The 23,073-nt window shown below is 32.6% G+C and overlaps 1 protein-coding gene across 3 annotated transcripts in view; it reads right to left on the reverse strand.

Annotated features, from left to right (window-relative positions):
- The window catches only part of RGS7 (regulator of G protein signaling 7), a 636,920-nt gene that overhangs the window by 38,775 nt on the left and 575,072 nt on the right, over positions 1–23,073 (reverse strand). For all 3 annotated transcript variants that reach the window (XM_074262504.1, XM_074262502.1, XM_074262503.1), the window contains exon 10: positions 4,658–4,732. In XM_074262504.1, coding sequence (XP_074118605.1) covers positions 4,658–4,732 — 75 coding nt within the window. The remainder of the gene's footprint in view (positions 1–4,657; positions 4,733–23,073) is intronic.

The following is a 23,073-nucleotide window of genomic DNA, read 5'->3' on the forward strand; positions in this document are numbered from 1 at the left end:
ATGGTCAACGGCCAGGATTTTGGTACTGACTCACCCTAAACATCATTTTGAAACTGACATATAGAAATAGAGATCAGGATCCTTTTGCTTATTTATTTTTCCATCTTTAAAAAAGGATTAAAATTTGGACAGCAGCATTTCTACACAATACTTTTCAATCCAACAGAGAAGGATTTCTTATGCTACACTGATAAAATACAATTGTGAAAACTAGTTCTAAAAAAAGAGAACATGCATCTGTCCATTTATTTTCAAGTTATTTTCAAAAATTACTAGGTATACTCCAGTTTTTGTTGTTGTTGTTTGTTTGTTTTTGTTTTTATTTTTCAAAATCAGAGCCTATTTTCCCTAGCTTTCAGTTGAGCGAAATTACTATAGAAGAGAAAACTATGAACAGGATCTCTTTTCAGTACCTTAGTGGAGAATGGGAGTTACTTCTCTTAATATTCTTGGTGAGCTGGGTTTTGTTTTTTGTTTTGATTGTTGTTATTTAGCTTTAATCTTGACTTCCATCCTAGCTATGAATGCATTCATGTTATGCCTTTGATGAGAGTTTCAAAAGGCTAATGGGGAAAATGGAAATTTTTTTTTTTTTTCTTTCTTTACCTTTTTAGAGGCAAAATAAAAATCCCTTTTCACTACTATATTTGTATTGGTTTTATGTCAGTTGCTGAAGGTCATTGTTTTTTTAAACCCAGGTACTAAGGATTGAATTACAAGTTTCTTATTCTATCAAAGACCTTGGCCTCCATTCAATAGACCCTTTAGCTTGTTCTCTTGTCCAACTCTTAATGAGCACAGAGATCATATTGTTCATAGGCTGGTCTATTACTACATAGGAATGTTCTGCTACTACTCTAAACCTGGAATGGTTTGCCATTTCCTTGTTCAGCAGAGAAGCTTCACCTAGATATCTCCTAGGCAAATAGAGTTTAAGTGAATTACCCAAGACCACACAGCTATTAAGTGTTTGAGGATAAATTTTGAACTCAGGTCTTCTTGACTCCAAGCCCAGCACTGTATCCATTGAGCCATTTAGATATACTACTATATGAATAAAACCTTCAAAATGCTGTAATTTTATCTAATGGACACTCTCTCCTTTTTTTTTTTCTTCTTTTTATTATTTTTTAATCAAATTTATTTTATTTGAAGGAACAGCATAAAAAAAAAAAGAAAAACAGAAAAGCAATACAAAGCAAAATGAAACAAAGATTACATTGTTATATGCCCAGCAGAACATCAGATAGGATTCAAAATCTATAACAACAAATGCCAGTTTAAGTATATATGTATATATTAGTAGAAGCAATTATATTCGTGTCCATCTTTTCTTTACTTCATTGTAAATTATTCTTTTGTTCTCTGCTGTGTACCTTTTTTACTTTATTCTTTTTCTCACTTTTATCTCCCCCACTACTCCCAAGTAGGCTGCAGTTAAAAAAGATATATTTATATACACCTATGTAGACATACATCTACACACATACATATACTTGTACCCCCCCCCCACACACAAACACAAGTCTTTCCTATCCCTGTTGACTTTTTCATTAAATTCTGCTCTATAATAATAACCAACCCCAACCCAGGAATTGCTTCTCTATTCACTTATCCCTTTCCCTTATTTCTTTATAGATTTTAGAGGGTGCTATCCCTCCATTTATATATGGTATATATGTAATGTTAGTTATTAAACCCATTTCCTATGTGAGTAGGTGTTCAGAACTACAAGCCCTCATCCCTCCTCTAATGCCTCTGTGTTAATTCTTCCTCTGCACTTCATTTGTACACCATGATTACTATTTTAGCCTTTACTCTGCCTTTCTTTTTTGTGTACTACCCTATTATTGATGTAAATCTTAAACAGAAAGTTTTCATTTCCCATGTTTAAAAAAAAAAAACAACTTGTCTATTTTGAGTTCCTTAAAATCTTATATGTTGAATTTTCTGATGGGGCAAGTTCAGGTTTGGTTGACAGAAAGTCCTAGAAATCTGCATGTTCATTGAATATCCTTTTCATTCAAAATTATTGATAATTTCGCTGGATATGATATTTTGGGGAACAGACTTCATTATTTTACTCGTCTGTAGAGATGATTCCAGGATCTCCAGTCTTTTACTGTTGCTACTGATAAGTCTTGTAAATTCTAATTGTAGTTCCAGAATATTTGAATTTTTTTTCTTGTTTCTTGGATAATTTTCTTTTTGAACTGTGGGTTTCAAAACCTGGCAATCAAATTCTTTGTGGAAAACACACAGTTTAGGTGCTGATTGTTGGATTTTTTCTATTTCTACTTTCCCCTCATGTTCTATCATTCCAGGACAATTTTCTAGGATTATTTCCTGCATTATTATGTCAAGGTTCTCTTTTTTGGTCACAACTTTCTGGCAGACCAGTTATTCTTATATTTTCTTTTCTTGATTTGTTTTTCAGATCTCTCATTTTTCTTATAAAATGTTTCACATTCTGTTCTATTTTCTCATTTTTTATAATCTGTTTGGTTATTTCTTGGTTTCTTATAGCTCCACTGATTTTCTCTTGCCCAATTCTAATTTTCAAAGTGTTATTTTCATCTTTGTGACTCTGTGTCTCTTTTTTTGATTAACTTTTTTTCATAATCTTCTTGTTTTTCTTTGGGTGGTTTTAATTTGTTTCCTTAATTTATTCTTAATGTCTCTCATTTGATTTTTGAATTCTTTTTTGAGCTCTTATATAAATTCTCTCTGGCAGGGAATCAATCATTTCTCATTGCTCTTTGGGTTGGAAGCTTCTTTTACTTAAGTGTCCTCCTCTATTTCCAGAATATATTTCAATGCTGGGGTTTCTTCCTTGCCTTCCTTTTTAAAAAAATTTCATTTATTTATTTATTTATTTGTTTGTTTGTTTGTTTGTTTGTTTGTTTGTTTTAATAAGAGGTATCAGTGTAAGCATCTCTAATTGTGAGATGAGTGGGATGGTACCTCAAGCTTCCCTTTAGTTCTCCACTCTGACTAGGAACTCCAACCCCCCCCCAATTCTGCCCCAGGTCATCCTAATTATTCATCAGTTTATGTTAGTTCCAAGGCATCAATTTGTTCTATTTGTGGGGGAAATTGGGAGAGCTTGAAATTTACCAACCTACTCAGCCATCTTCCCAGAATCCTCCCTCTCACACTTTGCTTCAGTCAATAACTCAACCAATCAGCATTAATTAATATTATGTGCCTGTCATTGGGCTAAATACAGGCTAAACAAATACAAAAAATATCAGAGCCTTTGATTTTAAAGGAAGTGTGAAAACTTAAGGAAGAGTTCATGAAAAGGAGTGTCCTGTGTCCAATTAAATGTCATTAACAGACAAGTGGCTTATTCACTTTCTTATTCACTGATGAATACTTTATACTTTGTTGTCTTCCCTTATTTTGTGTCTCCTTTTCTTCCTCTGACCTGCCTATATTCACAGCTATTTAAGATCTCTCCATACTGATTGTCTCTCCCAAGTGACTGAAGATTTTATCACCATCTCCTAATTTTTGGAAGGTCTTCTAGGAATTGAGGAGGTCAATAAATGAGCATCACCAGCCTACCTTTCAGACAATTTTACTCAGGAGAGTGAATGAGACCAGGTGAAGTTTTTTCCAAAAGTCCACTAGATGGAGTAGGTTACGTGATCCCTATTCCCAGAGGTCTGCAGGGCCAAAAGGTATGGCAGGAAGTCACATGATCTCTGCACCTTAGAGACCTCTAGGAAGGTCAGACCCTAGATCTAAGCTTCAGGAAGTGACATGGCCCACAGAAAGCAATCAACATTGGTGACCATTGGTCAATAATGATTACTTCCTTTTTAGTTTATCCAATGAAAAGACTTGGGTCTTTTGCTATTTAACCCACTTTATTATTTCTGGCTTGCCAGGTCAAGCATATTTTAGGAGCTGAGATGTCTTCCAGGTGTGCTTGACTGGGTCTCTCTCCCTGCAGGGGACTAAATAAGTGCTTTCTCTTTGTATCTGAAGATGTCTCTGATTAGTTAATTTGGTTAAGAGGATCTAGCACTTGTCCCATCCAAGAGTATGGAATGCAATATCATCTGATACTTCAATGAACAGTACTTCAGATTGATCCCAGATTTCTTGCTTATCCAAGACAACAGGAAATGGCAAGTAGGATCAGGTAAATAAGTGTTCAGTAAAGCAAAAATTGTAATGGACAAATCTGGTTCCTGGCATAAATTCAATTGCTCTGGGAGGGGCATTGGTGCTAGTTGTATGATACAAATATAACCTGCATGCTTTATTGCAGGCATACAGGAACAAGGGTGCCCCATTCCCCAAAGAACCAAAGAGAAAGTAGATATAGGGCTGGGAGGTAGTGATGGTGGTGGTGAGGTAGGTCTTGGGAGAAGGACGTGACTGTTCCAGAATGGCATCAAATATTGCAGAGATTGGGGACAGTAGGACTTGCACAAATGAAGCATATTTATACCGATCCTGCCATGTCCCCCAGCTTTTAGAACCCTAAGACAAATATTTGTTTACCCTGATCTAGCTCTGGTGAAACAATGGAAAAAACATCAACAATGACAACCAGCACAATTTGGCTGTAGCCCTGAGGTCTCCCTGTGGATAAGACGCCCCATAACTCACACCAACGGATTCACAACACTTACTACTTTACCTTTCGAGTTTTGTGAGGGTTCCTCATTCTGGATGATTTTTTAATATCCACTTCAGTCGTGTTTACACAACCAGGCTGGAAATGGAAAACAGAGAAAATAGCTCCTTGAGAAAAGAGTTGTTCATCAGCACATTTCTTTGCATATTAATGACAGCCCTTGGAAACATTGTGCATACACAGTGACAAGGAAAAACACTGGTAGTTCTCTCTAAATTGCCTCAGCAGCTTCTATAAGCCAGAGCTGTTATTGAAAGAAAAGTTACTAAGTTTTACTTTCTACATTTCAAAACCTCCAATTATCATACAAAATATAATGCTCAGAAAAACACAGACTCAGGTTTGGGATGTGAATGCAAGGAATTATATTGATAATTTCTCACAGTAAGCTCAGGGCAAGAGTCTAAACAATGCTCCAATGCAATGAAACCTTCCTGGCTGATTTCCTGGCACTGTCCTTCTTGGAGTGTAGAGTACTTACTTGGTCATGGTATTATTATTATTATTATTATTATTATTATTATTATGATTGTGACTGTTATATGGTTACTTGGTTTACCCATATTGGAAAAAATAAAATGACATTCAGTCAGACCAACTCCAACACTCCAACTCCAGAATGAATTTTTACAGTGGTTACAAATTCCAGGAGTCCATAATGGAAACATTTGTTCCTAAGAGACAGTATGTGTGTGGTCACTGGAGTCTGTGGCCACAGTGAGAACTATAGAGAAAGAAACTGGCATACAATATTTTATACACAGTTCACAAATCTCACCCAGCCCTTATTTTTCCTTGTTAAGTATGTCATTTTAATACAGACATGGATGGGAAAGAGAAGTTTGTGAGTGGTCAACAACCACCATTTGTAACCTTCTTCAATCTTTAAGTTTCTTATTCTTTAATCAATGACAATGATATTACTAAACTTGCACAGCAAGTAGTGGCAAAATTAATCAGATTCATGACTAATGAGCATTTTTCTCTTTTGGCGATTCTCCCGGCTTTGTGAACAGACAGCTAAGAGAGAAAGAGTGCTTTAGGTAAAACTGTCAAGCTTTTCTTTTCTTTCTTTCTTTTTTTTTTTAATTTGGAAGAGAAAAGAGGAATAGGGTGTGGAATATTTATAGGTTTATTAAATCTCAGAGACAGAAGGGATCTTCTCAATCATTCATGATTTAAAAGCAATGGAAAATGGAAACTGACACAAATTTTCCTTTTCCTCCCCATTTTTGCTTTGCTCTTTAAGTATATCAGAAATGAAAAACAGGCATAGCAGAGAAAAGAGGTCAAGCAGGTCCAGGGAACTCAAGTCTTTTTATGTCTCCTAAAAGCTTGAAAGTGCATTATTAACTCAATATCCCAACCCACAGACAGCGAAGAAAGATAGATAATCAGAAAAGGAGTGGGGATGGTGAGAAGCATTTGGACTGGCTAAAGAAGGTCCATCTCCCAGTAAGAGACAAGCAATTAAAGATACAAGTTTCTTTTTCTCAAAACTTTGTGAATATATTTTATTTTTATATTATAAACATTTATATATCATTGCCAATTTGTAAGAAATCTCTTGTAACACATTAAAATAGTTAAGTAAAATTGATAATACTTATTAGGTGTCACTTAACCTCTCAACTTCATTTTGCTCATTTGTGAAATAAGAATAATAAGAGCCCCTTTCTCACAGAGTTGCAAGAATCAAGTGAGGTAATAATATATGTGCTTTATAAATCTGAAATTTTTACATAAACATTAGGAATTAGTATTTCAGCCCTCCCTCACTTCAATTCATTTGCACATCATGACATCACTTCTCTGTTATTAAAGGGATGGTTAGTTAGTAAATATCTAGAAAAGTAAACATTGATTACAAAGAGTTAACATACCAAAGTGATTAAAAAAATTTTTTTTTGACAGAGGACTAAAGTGATGGGGAGGAGATAGATGTCATGGAGGTATAATTTTCTTAGACTTTAGTAAAGCTTTTTGTAGTCCTTAAAATTAATCTTCTGACAAACATAAAGAAGTTCAAGATAGATGCCAGTATAATTTATGTGGACATAAATTTTCTTTATTCTACAAAATACTAAACATAAACAGCAATCATTGATAGGTCAATATCAACAAGCAAGAAAGAAGCCAGCAGAGTAACACAAAGATGTAGGCTTGACCATGTATAGTATAACATTTTTATTAGTGACTTGGATAAAAGTATAAATGGCTTTCTAATCAAATTTGCAGTTTTATCAAAGCTGGGAGATATAAGGGATGTTCTGGGTGATAGGCAGGGTTTGAATAGAATTTGGCAGGCTAAATCATTGGACTTAATCTAATAATATGAAATTTAAGAACAAATATATGCCTTACATTTGGGTTTATGTTAAAATATAAATTTATAAATATAGAATAGATAGAGGAGACATAGTTAGAGATTAGTTTAGCTGGAAAATACATGACTTTTTAGTCTAATGCAAGCTCAATTTGAGTAAATAGTGTGATATGACAGCTAGAAAAATTACTTGTGCTAGAAACATGGTCAGAGGGTTGAATTTATGCATTCCATGATTGACATTGTAATAAAGAGATTCAAAAAATCTTTTTAGTTGCCTTGGATGTTAGTCATTAATTTTAATATAATTTTTTAAATTTTTTTTTTAGAGATGGTATGGAGAGGTATTAAAGTACAATCATTAAATGAATTTGACACAGAAATAATGAATTCCTGTGTTCAAATCCACCCTCTAGCCATATTGCCTTTGTGACTTTGGCAAGTTATTTAAACTCTTAGTACTTTAGACAACTTTCTAAAACCATGGGTGCTTATCTGCACTTGGAGGGAGAAATTGTGTTTATTTATTTATTTTTTTAACTAGGAGTACCCTCTTTCAATTAAATCATAGGTCCAGATTTCACTCTCCTACAAAGAATATAATAACTGCTTTGTGTATTTTAAGTTTTATTAAGTACTATATACACTTATTTCTTCAGTGTATCTTAAATTATGCATCATTACATCATAGGTCCAGATTTCACTCTCCTGCAAAGAATATAATAACTGCTTTGTGTATTTTAAGTTTTATTAAGTACTATATACAGTTATTTCTTCAGTATATCTTAAATTATGCACCACTACCATAACTTTGTGCCTCACCATTATGTTGCTTGCCCACCTTTGCTTTTTCCTAGGAGTTGAGATAGTATGGGGATCATCAGATCTGCCACAGAAGTATGTACTACATTTTCCTGAGGAATTGACCTCTCCTTCATTGACATGATAAAACCCATGCATGATGGATGGTACAATCAAAAGCTTCCACAAATGCCATTTGTGACACAATGAAGATGAAGATCAGTGTACACACAAGTTGGAGTCCTGAGATCTGACACCACAAATAGCTCTACCTAGTTTTTTTCTACAGAAGGTGACCTTCCCAATAATTGCCACATTTTCTAATGCTTAAACCCAAACCATAAACTACTTTATTCAGCTTAGTTTCCATGAGCTTGCTGTCTGTCTCCAGACCCAGTTCTTATCTTAGAGTCAGTATTATTCATAAATAGAGTTCTGGCATTGGAACTAAGAAACTGTATCAAATTTTGCTCTTGACATTTGTCACTTATTCAACCTACTATGAGCTTTGCTTTATTTTACTCATGTGGAAAATGGAATAATAATATTTATAGTACATGTACCATAAAGTTGTTATGAATCTCCAATGATTTAATATAAAAGACTCTTAAAAACTTTGAAAATATATATAAATGTTGGTTTAGGAACTACATTATCTTTTTTTATGAATCATACTCTTAAATGTGATAGTTGACATGAAGGTATAAGGAAGGACCTAAGCCAACAATTGTTATCTTTTCAACTATAGAGAAGACACTATTGAATGAAATAGTTATTGATTAATCATTGTCATTTGCCCAAGTACATTCTTGACTCTTAAGATATTTCTATATCTTTGGGTCTAAAATGGTTGTGAAGAGAAAAACATGATTCCATGAAGCCGAATCATTCTCAACTGGCATTCTGGTTAGAATAAAAGCTAAAGTGTTTTAGGAGATAAGAACCAAAAGTCTGAAAATTTGCCTATGCACTGGGTAAATATCTTTCAAAGGAATTTTATATCTATTTGTATTTCAAAAGTGCTGCTTCAGAACATTAGGAGAAAAAGGCTTTAGGAAGGGCAGTAATATATAAAAAAAGATACTGAGAAGGGTAACCATGATGTTCAGGAGAATGAAAATTATGTTATGTGGGGACCAAAAGAAAGAAGGAGACTCTTGAATGAAGCAAAACGATTTTAGAGAAATATGAAAGTCTTTAAACTTTTGAAATGCTGATTTGTTCAAGGGACACTGGAATTGCTTAGGGAGTAGAATTAAAAACAATGAGAAAAAGTTGTAGAAGGGCAAAAATAGGCACACATTAAGGTTTATTATTGGTGTTGGGGTGAGTTGATCACAGTAAGTCCTGATCCACATAATTAGTGAAGCATTATTAGAATTGGAATAGTAAGTCGAGAAGATGCTCATAATTTGGAGAATGTTTTAAACAAGCTGTGGTCTATAATTATGATGGAATATTTTTGTTCTATAAGAAATGACAATCAGGATAATTTCAGAAAAACCAAAGAAGACTTAGAAGCAAAATGAAATGAGCAGGACCAAGAGAACTTTGTGTACACAGTAATGGCAATATTCTATGATAAATTGTTAGCAATACAATTGTTAGCAATGCAATGATCCAAGTCAATCCCAAAGGATGAATAATAAAGTATGCTTTTTGCTTCCAGAGAAAGAATTGATATTTTCTAAACACAGACTGAAGCAGGCTACTTTTCATTTTCTTTTATCCTTTTTTTAATTTTAATTTTGGCTTCTTGTACAAAATTTTAACATGGAATTGTTTTACATGATTGCACATGTATAAACTATGTTGGATTACTTATCTGAGGTGAGGAAAGAGGAGGGAGGGAAGGATATAATTTAGAACTCAACTTATTTTAAAAAAATTAAAGGTTGTTTTAACAAGTAATTGGGAAAAATAAAATCTTACATTAAACAAAGAAAATTAGAAAATAGATTAACAAGAATAAAATTGAAAAATTGAAAAAAAGACAAAGTCTATCTCCTGAGACTATTGATAATTGTGTGACTGAGAATAAACTCTTCTCAAAGGAGTCATTCTTTCTGTTACCCACAAAAGAGAGCTCTGAAGTTGCTTGGTTTTTTTCCCTATAAATTTTCTCAGATTCCCACACTAGATATAGAACATTTATTTATTCTTTTCTCTGGGTCTTTGATCAAAAGAAGGGACAGGACAGGATATAGAGATTTCCCCATACCAAATTAACTTTCAAGCTATAATGGTTAATTCTAGAAGTACCTGCTGGTCCCTATTAGGATTTGGATAATTAGACAGATGCCAAGTAAAGATCCAAAGTTTCATCAGGCAGAAATGTTAGAAGGCGCAGGGAGGTCAATAAACGAGTGGTTAATGATTTTTATTAGTGGATGGGTTTTACGTGGATTGGTCATTAGTTTTTGTAGTTGAATTACAACAATGGTTTTTCATGCCATAGGTTATGGTTAGAGTCCATACTAAAATTATAATGGAAATGATAGTAATTTTTTTATTGTCTTTGTTATTAATTTTAGGGTTTGTGGCTAATATATAACCAGACATATTTTGGAACGTATGTTAATATATAACCAGAAGAGGGAGCCGAAGGATACTGTTCTTGAATTCCCCTTGCAGTGTGATACTAGAATTAGCTTTCTAGTAAGAGATAGGAAATTTCCTTGGAGGCTTTAGCTTTGGGAGTTGATATGTAGGTAATCATAAATTTCTCTTCTAGAGAAGGGATGTAGTGGAGTGAATAGGACATTGGGTTTGGAGTCACGAAGATATGACTTCAATTCTGCCTTAGATACAATACCCTTGTGACTCTGGTCAACTATTTTAACCCTCTTTGTCTCTATTTTTTCTGTGTAAAATGTATTCATACATTTTCATACAATAAATATTCATACAAGCACATTTGGGTTTGTAAAGCCCTTTGTACATTTTATCCTCACAACAATCCTGGGAGGTCAATACTGTTATTATTATCTCATTTTTAGATTAAGAAACTGAAGCAGACTTGTTAATTGACTTATCTGGGGTAACACAATTAGTAAGTGCTATGGCCAGATTTGAATATAGTCACTGATTTCAGGGCCAGAGCTCTGCATACTGCACTGCTAGCTGCCTTTTATAGAAATATAATAAAATAATACGGGGTACCTATCGTCATAGAGTAATACCATTGACTTGACTTATATAAATAAGCCTATGCAAGTTAATCATGTCTTGTCTCAAATATTGACTTTTATATTTCACTTTTGGACAGTGGGCAATTTACTTAGCTTCTCTTAAGTCTACTTTCCACATATCCAAGATGGAGATAATAATGTTTATACAACTTCCCTTACAATGCTAATATGAGGAAAGTGGCCAATATACCTTTTACTGCTATACAAATATAGGGGCACTCTATCTGTATTTAGACATTTTGGTAGATGTCCCTATCGTTTGCCCTATGACAAATAATGCTTACCATTATGTACAAAGTTTACTCCTTTTTATTTATTTTTTTATAATGAATGATATTGGTTCTGAGCTAATTTAATTGAGATATTAGTGTATATATATGTATATATACACACATATATATACATATATAGATATATATTATATGCTAATTTCCTCTTGCTTACACTGTGAAATTGGAGCCATATCTCCCTGAAGGAAAAGAAAAATCCTCCTTCATTAAAAGTACTAACATCATATCTAAGCATGTAGAACATTAAAAAATAACATTTAGAGAAAAATGGAAATTTTTATTAGAAATATTAATCATGCTTTTCAAAAGTAAATAATAAAATATGAAAGCAAAAAAGCTAATTTTTTTCATGCTTGTCATAGGTGCTTAAAGTTATAATAGGAAAATAATAACAAATTAAGTAAATAGAATACAATGATTCTAATAAGTAGGATCTATTTATTTGTTGTTTCTGTTATCCACCATGAGTATCATTTGGTTGCTCAGGGGATATTTACTAGGATTTAGTTGCTGTTGTTGGAAATTAACCATACTGGAAAGAGGGCAAAGTGGAGATATGCAATAAACACAATAACTTAAAATGTCAGTAGAGTGAACAAATATTGAATGGGAAAAAAGTGAGTCTTCAATTATAAAAAATTATGTGAAATCAAACCCCAACTCATACATTCTGTAATATATAATGTGACATCTAACATGTGATCATGTGCTTAGCACCTGGAAGCTGTTGGATCAATAAATATTTATTAAGTACTTACTGTGTGCAAGGCACTATGCTAAGTGTTGGAGTTTCAAAGCAAGTTTCTGCCCTTAAGGAGCTCTCGTTCTATTGGGGGATAAGGAAGACAATATGCAATAAAGTGTCAATATGATATCCAGTGTGTGTGTGTGTGTGTGTGTGTGTGTGTGTGTGTGTGTGCCTCTTAGAGTGAAGGCACTGGAGGTGGGGAGGACTCACAATTGGGAAACACATATTGCAAAAGTTAGGATTGGAGATAAATATGGAAGGAAACTGGGAAGTTTACCTATGCTAGAACCAAAAGGAATCACTGATGATTTTTATAGTAAGTGACATCGTCAGACATATATTTTAGGAATAGGATATGATGCTATATGATAAATATCTATTAAGCGCCAACTATGTGCCAGGCACTATTTTAAGTGCTGGGGATACAAATAAGAAAGACAGCTCCTTCCCTCAAGGAGTTTACAATTTAATGGGTGAAGATATATACAAAAAGAAGCTGAAAAGAAAAGAGGAAAGCTTGAAGGTACTTAACTCAGGGTTATGATGAAGATAGTGGTGGACCTGAAACCAAGGAGAGCAGTTGGTACCAAATAAAGAGACTGCTGGCATTTTTGGCCCTCTATAAAGGGAAGTTTTAAAAGAGGATAAAGGAGGATTTTTTGTTGTTGTTGTTCTATCCTCCAGTCCTCTAATCAATGAGAAAGAAGTAACTGACAGTATTGAGGTGTGAGAAGCAAAGCTGGGGCATTCTTCAGGATTATGAGTTAACCTGCTTATGCCTTTATCTGGTTTATACTGTTTATACTGGGAAGGTCATAATGAATATAACAATAGAGATAAATCAAATAGAGTATGCTGATGCATATTAATTTTACTGCTGTAGATGCAGATGACAGAGACTAGGAGAATATATCAATCAGAAGTCTATTCATAAATCCAGCCATTAGAAGACTAAAAGCAATAGCTTTAGCAAGAAGTGATTGGGGAAAAAAAGGGAAGAAATATAGTTGAGGAAAAATTGGCAAAATTTGACAAACTGGCAAAATATTGAGGAAAGGAAAAAAGCCAAGAAAATCAAGAATTTAGTGAATGGAAAGATGGTGGTACCTTCAACAGGAATAGAGAAGTTTGAGTGAGGGGTAGGTTTGAAGAAAAATATAAATTCTTTTTTTGGACTTGATGTAGTCTTGTATAAGACTGAAAAATATGTCCCATGAGATATCTAAAAGTTTTCTAAGTTCTCTGACTCTATTTTTATAAAACATTTTTCATTTATTCCCTCTTTTTCATTTCCACTTCCTCCAACACTACCATGATACACTAGGTGTTCATTTATCTCTATTATGGTCCTTACTTTATTGTTTAACTTGAATTATATTATTTGTACAAATTTTCTTCTTCATTGTATCAGACACTAGATTTTTGATTGTGTTATCCCTCTTTCTACACTTAAAAGCAGCAATAAGCACAGTTTGTTTTTTCTATGACTAAATACTCAACAAATACTTATTGAATTGAATTATCATTGTCTCAACCTCAAGATAATGTTTTCAAAAGATAATATATTTTGAGTTGGAGGCAACTTTAGAGATCACTTAGTCCGACCCCTCTCATTTTATACGGGAGAAAACCAAAGCCCATCCAAAGAAGTTAAATTGTTTATTCAAAGCCACAAACACGGGACAGGTAACAAAATTGGAATTTGAGAGTGAATCTTCTGAATCCAGAATCAGTTTTCTTTTATTCATGTATCCTTGTATTTGACAAAAATGAAGTTCTAAGTTGTGAAGCTATCTATATAATAGTTGAACAAAAAATAATTATACATATATGCATATAAAATACATACATATGGATGGTGTCTCAAAAGTCTTAGTGAGGTTTTTAGCATATATACACAAAACCACACATTTATGCCTTCTCCAGAGGCATATAGGTATAGATACTTTCACAGTGTGGGAGCTATCAATTGAAGCAAATGCCAGGAATTAAACAATATTCCAGCACTTTTTAATTTAGGAAGTTTGAGTAGAAAACTGAGCAACAAAATCATCAGTTCCAAATAGTATCTGCTTCCTGTAGAAAATCATTGTTTACAAGGGCTGTGAAGGCATTCATTGATATCTTTTGCAAACCAAACCTTCATTTGACACATAATCCTTTCAGGAATTTTGTATGCATGGTTTTTACTTCTTAACTTTCCCTCTGATTTATTTCCTTGCAATTTTTATTGCCCAAATTAGGAAATAATCACTCTATCTATGTAATTACCAGAATGAAGGAGAGTTGTTACACCATTCATATATTTTGAAGAATTCTCTAAGGCTAGGACTGTTTGTGAGTAGAAATATCATTAACATCCTGTAGCCTGAATACAAAATGTGAGATTTGGGGCATTGTATCTAATAAATGTTCTTCATGTAACAAAAGAGACAAAGTAAGTTCATTGAGATGTAACAAACTGAAATTTTATAAAATGATTCAAATCTGTAAAACTTGTGATTCTTTTCTCTTTTTCATCTATATTACATTCAATCAAGTTACCAAATCTGGTCTATTAGATCTTCATAATTATATCTGCATCTGTCCTCCATGCTGTCAACTAGCTCAAGATTTGTCCCTCATAATCTCTTCCCTGAGCTAGTCTGACAGCATTCTAAATGATCTCCCAGCCTCCACTTCTGCTTTCCTCAGTTTGTAATTCACAGAGCTGCCAAACACTTCCTAATGCACTGGCATGTCACTTTCCTTCAGTGCCTGCCTATTCCTTGAAGAATAAAATGCAAAGTCCAGCTGTCTATGATGTGCCAAAGGATTAGAATAGCTGAGCTTTCAATTGGTAAGTCCCAGGTACAAATCCTATCTCTGATAATGAAACATTGTGTGACCAGAGGCAAATAATCACTCAGCCTCAGTTTTTTCATCTACAAAAGAGGAATAATAATATCTATAATGTCCGCCTCCAAAGACAGTTCAAAATGATTTTAAAATATGACTTATTTAGTACTATACAAGTTAATGTCTGAGGCTAGATAAGAACTCAGATTTTCCTGACTCCAGGTATTATATCCACTGTGCAACCTTGCCAATTTATGTGTAAATACTCTCTGATCTTGAAATTTCTTGTTTAAATTAATCTGGTCAAATTAATATGAAGAATATATTCTTCTAGATGCTTTAATAGCTTCATTTGCTTTGGTCTTTTGGATTAATTGGGGATCAATTAATTGACTCTAACTGGTGTTGATCATAGCCAATCATTTGTGCTCTACCAAAAAAAATGGGTCAATTAGAATTACACTTTTTGTCATTTATTTTCTTTTGAAGTCAGAATAAACAGCAAGATACCTCTGAGAGTAGGTAGTGGTAATGATAGAAAATTCTGTGTACAACTTCTCCCTATGAGAGCCTTGGGAAAACAGGACATTGCATTTGTTTGTGGCCTCATTCCCACAGTCCTAGAGGAAAGATTTTAGATTTCTTAGACAATCGTTTCTGGTCTGAAAAGTAAAGACCCAGGGGCATATCTCAGCTAAAGAGCTGAAAGCCATGGAAAGAGAAATTGTGGCTCAATAATTGAACTTCCTGAACTCCACCTTAATAGCAGAGGAGGGAAGGTTTTTTAGATATTATCAGGTTCTTACAGAATTTAGTGACTTAGTTATGTAGAGAGAGAAGAGGCATTTGGGGTAGCACTACCTTCTAGTGAGACCTAGAAGAACATCAAGGGCCCAAGTCATATTATGATGGAATATAGTAATTACTGTTTTTGCCCTTTAGTATTACTTTGAAATTTTCAGCTAGCATGGGTCCAGTAGGAAGTGAGTGGATTGCCTTTGTAGCTTTTTTTTTTTTTTTCACCAGTTTTTCAAACTCTTAGGATAATACCAAAAGAATGGAGGTGAAGTGGGACTTATTAAAATAATGGGAAGATGGGGTTGCTTCCAGCAAAAGAGGAAGATTGCATCAGCAAATTAGCCTCTTTTTTCTAGAGGAGTAAAATAAAGCCTGTCCTCTATCTTACATAAATTATTATATTGCATAATAGCATAAGAGCTTTATCATTATCTATATTTGTGTAAAACCAGATAGGAGTTTATACTGGAAATTTTCAAAGAAAATTCTAGATAGTATCAAAAAGAGACAGAGAATTCTGGGATAATATCCATCCCAAGATTGGAATAGGCTATCATAAAGCTTGGGATACTGAGTCATGAATTATAAATATATATTAAATTATTTAAATTAAAAACAATAAAACATTAAAGTTTTCTTTTATTACTGAAATTTTAAAAATTCATATTTAGGTTCTATTCTATATTCTATATATTCTAAACATTCACTTCAGAATTTGAAGGGTTGTCTATCATTTTATATGTTTTGCATTGACTCATTTTTCTATTTGTACAATTAAATATGTGAATGTAAATTACAGAATAGGGCTAGACACCAGGCAATTTCTTTGCTTTGGTCTTTTTATAATATTTTTTTCTGATATTAGCTTATATTTTTACCTTCATAGGATATTTTTATACAAGTCCCTTCCAATTTTATTTCTAGACATTTTAACTAGTAAAAACATCAATTAGTTTATTTTAAAAATTTTGATTTCCCCCCACATATTAAGAGAACTTGGATAACTTCATGCTTTCATTTTACAGAAGTTTCACCAAAATAAAGATTGAGATGTTAGTAATTTCTCCTCTGATCCAAATCAAACAATGAACTTAAAAAAAAAACACAAAATAAAGTGGACAAGTGTAAAAAGCCCAATATTTTCTTCTATTTAAGGCTTATTTCATTTTTTTGTGAGACATGGACAAAGTTGATTTATTATCATTTCTATGAATAAATAAATTGTCCTTGTTTTTCCCCACTTATTTTAAAATCATTTTATACTCCATTAACATTTAGGATGATCTGATGATCCATGGAGGACAGAAAATAAAACATGCACAAGAATACAATAAATAAGTTGACAGCATGGAAATCATTAAGGAAGGAACGTTTCAGACAGTTTGTTGATAGATGACTGACTAGAAGTAATTGCAGTTGTCACATTCCAAGATATGTCAAGAACTACTCTAATCCAGGTATGAAGTGACTAGAACCTTCTAACCTGATAATTAATTGAGGATGATAGGAGAGGATATTGGTGACTGAATCAAGATAGGGTATAATTCGCCTTCTTTGCCAATAGTCAGTATTTTTATTTTATAGTTTTAAAATTTATAGTTTAAAAATTAAAACATGTAAGGGAAGCTTTAGTGGATACATCCCTAAATCTATAGTTGGAAAGATCTATTTTAAAATTCTGCTACAGACAATTACTAGCTGTGAGTTCCTAGAAAATCATTTACCCAGTTTGCTTCAGTTTTTTTCTCTGTAAAATGAGAATAATAATAGTAGTATATATTTCTCAGAATTGTTGTGAAGGCCAAATAAGATAATTATAAAAAAAACATAACAATGCTTGACACACATAAGTACTTTATAAATGGTAGTTAATATTATTTGTGAAAAAGTAAAATCATTGTTGGTCCATAAACTAGTAATTGATAAATACTGATTTAGTCTACTCTCTACTTCTATCATCCTCTGCTTTTAATCAGAATTATTCAGAAACAATCCCAGGAAGAATAGTACTAGGCAAATAATGTTTCAATAAAGCAAGGACATAGATTAATTTTGGATAGTATACAAATGGAAAAATGAATATTTGCCCTGTTGCTATACAATCCAGATCTCTGGATATTATCATTTATCCCACTGTTGCATCTTAAGAATTCCGTGCTTTGCTATCCACTTTTTAAGAGTCACTAGACTTTTGCATCTCCGTAATATCTGAGTCTTTCAATATATGCCTTTCTACTTAAAATGGAAGCTCCTCCAAGACAGGATCATGATGTTTTTCTATTTGTATATTTAATGGTTAGCATGATGATTGTCATATCTTAGGAAATTAGTTAGGGGCAGCTAGTTGGGATAGTGGATAGAGCACCAACCCTGAAGTCAGGAGGACCTGAGTTCAAATACAACCTGAGATACTTCCTGGTTGTGTGATCCTGGGCAAGTCACTTAACCCCAATTATCTCAGAAAAAAAAATTAAATTTAAAGTTAATTAAATATGGTTCTATTCCATTTCTAAAATGGAGGGAGAGGTTGGATTTTTACTTTGAATATTCTAGAATAACTTTTCTTTTCCCTATATTCAATAATTCCATTTTCCTTCTAATTATTACAAATCAATATATCATTGAATATGTCATCTATTCAGAGACAAAAAAAAAAAAAAGCAAAGAATAAATATTGTAGCCAAGAAGCTAAAAAAGAGTCATTTACCTTCAGGAACACTCATGGAAGTACATTACATCAACTCTGTCAAAATATTTTTCCGTCCAGAGAGAAAGAGATGAATAATAAGAATAAATACTATTCCCTGTCATGACACGAAGAGAAGATTCAGGTTTGAATTAACTAATGGCTTTATTTTTAAGAAGCTGTTAGAGATGTCAGAGATCAAAAGATCAAAAAAAATTGTAGAAAGAACATAAAATAAAAGCATGGAATATATTGGGCAATTATAGAAAAATGATGTTAGCATGGTGACTATGACATATAATTCCTTCCTTTCTACTGTGACTCAAAGCAGCCCTATCATTTCAATGTGTCACTCAATCACATTTTTGATCCAATCACCATTCTCTTTGACTCTCATAACCATTTTCATAGGATTCATGAAATTGTCAACATCCAATGCTAATAAAATCTATAGCACAGGAAAAAAATCAATACATTTCAAATGAAACATCCTCTTATATTAACAGTGTCCAAGGCCTGATATTATGCACTTAAAAATACACACACTGGGTAAATCCACAAGGCAAAAACCATGATCAAAAGATACTGAGTGTAGTAATAGTCATGGAAGTCTCTTGGTTAAATCCACGTTTGTGCCAGCTACACAAAGCAGCAGACTCAAGTCTTTAAGACAGTTTTTCCAGGTATCTAACACATGTAAAAATATTTATATATCTTTTAGAAATGGCGATACTATATCTATGATCCAAATTTCCAAATTTCTTTCTATAAAGAATTGATCATATAATTAATATTACTGATAATGACTCTCAGGCAACACAAAATATTGAAGTAACTTGAAAATTTTTTAAAGGATGGTTAAGTGATGTTTGGGACAGCATTTTTGCTAAATATTTTTCATTGTAATCAAAATACTTGAATTTGATGAGTTCCACACACAATGTACGCATGCAGTGTGTATGTATAAATATATACTCTGCATATTATACATTTATGCATAAATAGATAAATATATATAAAATACATGTATATACATGTATATATATGTACATATACGAAATTTCTCTTAAATGTACTGACAATCAGAGATCTATATATGGTGTATGTGTATATTTGTATACATATATACATATAACCATATATATATATATATGAATACACATATATACCATACATACTTCCCATTTTAAAGCTATATGTATTATATAATACATTATTGAATAACATTAATTTTAAATAAATAAAATGCATGTTGTACATATTATATTATACAAGTATATATAATACATATATATAGCATACCATATTATGGATGTATGTTAGATGTAAGCATGTATATTACATTCAGTTGAATAAGCAGTTATTTAATGCTTACTGTCTGGCAATTCTTGATAATATTTGCAAATAATCAAAATGTTTAAAAAAGGAATGCTATAAAAGAATTGCTAAAACTACAAATTTCAGAGTCTCCACAATCATAATTTTATGATGGTAACAATTGTAATTTAGAAAAACAAAAACAAAAACAAAAAAACAAACCTTATATATGTATATACCTGTATATATTTTTATTTGATTTATACAAGTGATAAAATATTAATACATGTATACACACTATATATATATATATATATACATACTTATGTATGTGTATTAAAGTATCAATATGACATGAAGGAAAGTCATATCTGCTCAAAATCATGTGATAAGATTAAACCAATTGGGTGGCACAACCAGCATTTTCCATGTTTCTTACCATTGAATGCTAAACATATACCAAACTTTTATAGATGCCTGTAGATCAGGAGATGATAGACAGATAGACAGAGACAGAGACAGAGACAGAAACAGAGACAAAAAGAGTGAAGAAATACATAGAAAAAAACTAGCAATTTGCAAAGCTCATGAATACTAAGAGAAGTAGGAAGGGACAAAGTAAATATTAATTTTCAGTCAGTCAACAAGCATTTATCAAGTTATCTGTTATGTGCTGAAACACTGTTAAGTCCTGAAGATACAAAGAAAGACAACATGCAGTACCTCCCTTGAATATCTCTCAATTGAATGGGAGAAAGAGCATGTAAATGGGCACATATAAGCAAAATATATTCAGGATAAAATGGAAATAATCAACGGAGAAAAGGCACTAGCATTAAGGATATGTGTGTGTGTGTGTGTGTGTGTGTGTGTGTGTGTGTGTGTGTGTGTGCCATTTTTTTCTATCATGTAATCCCTATTATGTTCAAGATGACAAGGATTATTCCCTTTCACCCCTTTGTAACCATTGTCATTGTAACCATTCTTCTACCTGAATCTACCTCTACCCACCCTGAATCCAATTATCTTTGCCCAATAAGGGGATTATTTAACTTTTGATTACAGCTTTTTTAGACTATTTATAATGCTAACCCATTAATTCCTACTGTCTGGAATGCATGCTTTCTTACAGACAGATTTCATCTACCCTGCCCCAACTCTGCAAAATGAAAAAATTTAATGATGATATTTGATAAAGTGCTCCATTAATAGTTTTGTTTGAAGGTAATTTCTATTTCTATGGGTTTGGGTATATTTCTGGTAAATTTTTAAAATGCCACCATTCTCTCCTACACACTGAGTGAATAGAAATGATGTATGGAGCATGGTGACATTTTGAAAATAGGCTTAAGCAAAGTAGCATAAAAATATATTGTTGAATGTTTTCAACCTAAAACCTAGATGTTTGCAACTTAAAATATCTCAGTACTTCAGTAGATCACAGTGACTCTGAAAATCTCTAAGAAAATTACAAAAATAATTTATACCATTATTTTTTTGTTTTTTAAAACATTTTCACAGATTTCTTATGCATTAAAATCAAATTTAAAGATAAACATAAACCACCTCACAAAATAAATTATATCAACAAATCATCAAGAACACCATATGCTTGTCAAAACTCCATAGAAATGTTAGGTTAAATTCAAACTCCACAAGAAAGCTAGTTTCAGCACTAACTACATACTACTGGAAATGTTTAGAGCGGTTAATTTTAACACTAACCAATATAGTCTCTGAACCTAAACATCATTTACTGCTTCCCCAAAAGTCCTCTCACAGTTGACCTGGACTTGTAGAACATCCTTTATCATAAGTCAGCAATATAAGATATAGGTAATCATGGAGAAAGAAATCCTTCAAATGAAAACATTAAAGGGATAGTTATATTCCCAGAATCTATTCTTTCTGGTATATACCACAAAAGTTAAATGTCTGAGGCAGTTAACGTGAACTCCTATTTCCAATTCACATTTAAGCAACTGGCTCAGCTTTTCATATGTAGGCAAAAATAAATGCTATTATTTATAGTAATAATAAATAAATAAGGAATTAATTTATCAAGTGCTTACTGTGTGCAAAGCACTGAACTAAACACAATTGATAAAAATTGAAAAATAGGATAGTCTCTAATCTCAAGAAATCCACATTCTATTAGGTAAAGCAAGCACATACACACAAATATTTAGTGTGTGTGTGTGTGTGTGTGTGTGTGTGTGTGTGTGTGTGTATACATACAGTTTCAAGTCAGTTGGGAAGATTGGTACTTATGGTATATCAACAGAACAGATGTTAATGACTCTTTTAAAATGTCATTTCTACTGATTCCTTATACATTTATCATATGTTTCTCAGGATGATGACTGTGGTTAATGGGTTAGAAGTATACCGATTCTGAACATTGTACACAGTAACAATAATATTGTAATGATCAAATATGAAAAATTTAGCAAGACAATGATCCGAGACAATTCCAAAGTACCCATAATGAAAAATGCTATCTACTTACAAAGAGAGAACTTCTGAATTCTGAATACAAATTGAAGCATACTTTTCATTGTTTTATCTTTTTTGTTTTTTTGCAATATGGCTTTTGTAATGTGGCCAATATGGAAATGTTTTGAATGATTTCTCATGTTTAATCTTTTTTATTTTCAATTATCTTTTTATTTTTTAAAATTTATTTATTTATTTTTATTATTATAGCTTTTTATTTACAAAACATATGCATGGGTAATTTTTCAACATTTACCCTTGCAAAATCTTCTGTTCCAAATTTTTCCCTCCTTCCCCCCGCCCTCTCCCCTAGATGTCAGGTAGTCCAATACATGTTAAATATATAAAAATATATCACATATTTAATCTATATTAAATTGCTTGCCTTCTTAAAATAGGAGTAGGGATAGGAGGAAGGGAGAGAATTTGAAAACAAAAAGTTTTAAAAGTAAATGCTAAGTAATTTTTAACATGCAATTAGGAGCAAACTAAATATACACATATATACATTATGTATAAAATGTATATACATATATAAACACATGCATATACAGATATACATTAATTAATTAAAGACTCAGGTTCAGCATTCTAAGTTGACTCCATGAGGATCTGATGGAAGACAGTGATTAAGGTGGTAGTGTCTTGCTTGGTACATGCTATCTCTTCTTTCTCCTTCAAAGTGATCTATAGCTTCAGCTAGGCTGGCTTGCCTCTCTTGTGGGTGGTATTGATTGGCAACTATTGGGATGGTTGGTCTCTTCTCTGAACTTTTTAACTATGTACCTATTTTTGGCAGTGAGTAGTTGGTGGTGGTAATGAGAAAAGTTAACCCCTTCTACACAAAATTTTATCCCTCAAAGGTGAGTGAAGAAGTTTAATTGTTAACCACTTCTGGGATACTGCTATTTTAAGGCACTTGGGTTCT

This window comes from Sminthopsis crassicaudata, chromosome 4, assembly GCF_048593235.1.
Source record: "Sminthopsis crassicaudata isolate SCR6 chromosome 4, ASM4859323v1, whole genome shotgun sequence".
Classification (NCBI taxonomy): domain Eukaryota; kingdom Metazoa; phylum Chordata; class Mammalia; order Dasyuromorphia; family Dasyuridae; genus Sminthopsis; species Sminthopsis crassicaudata.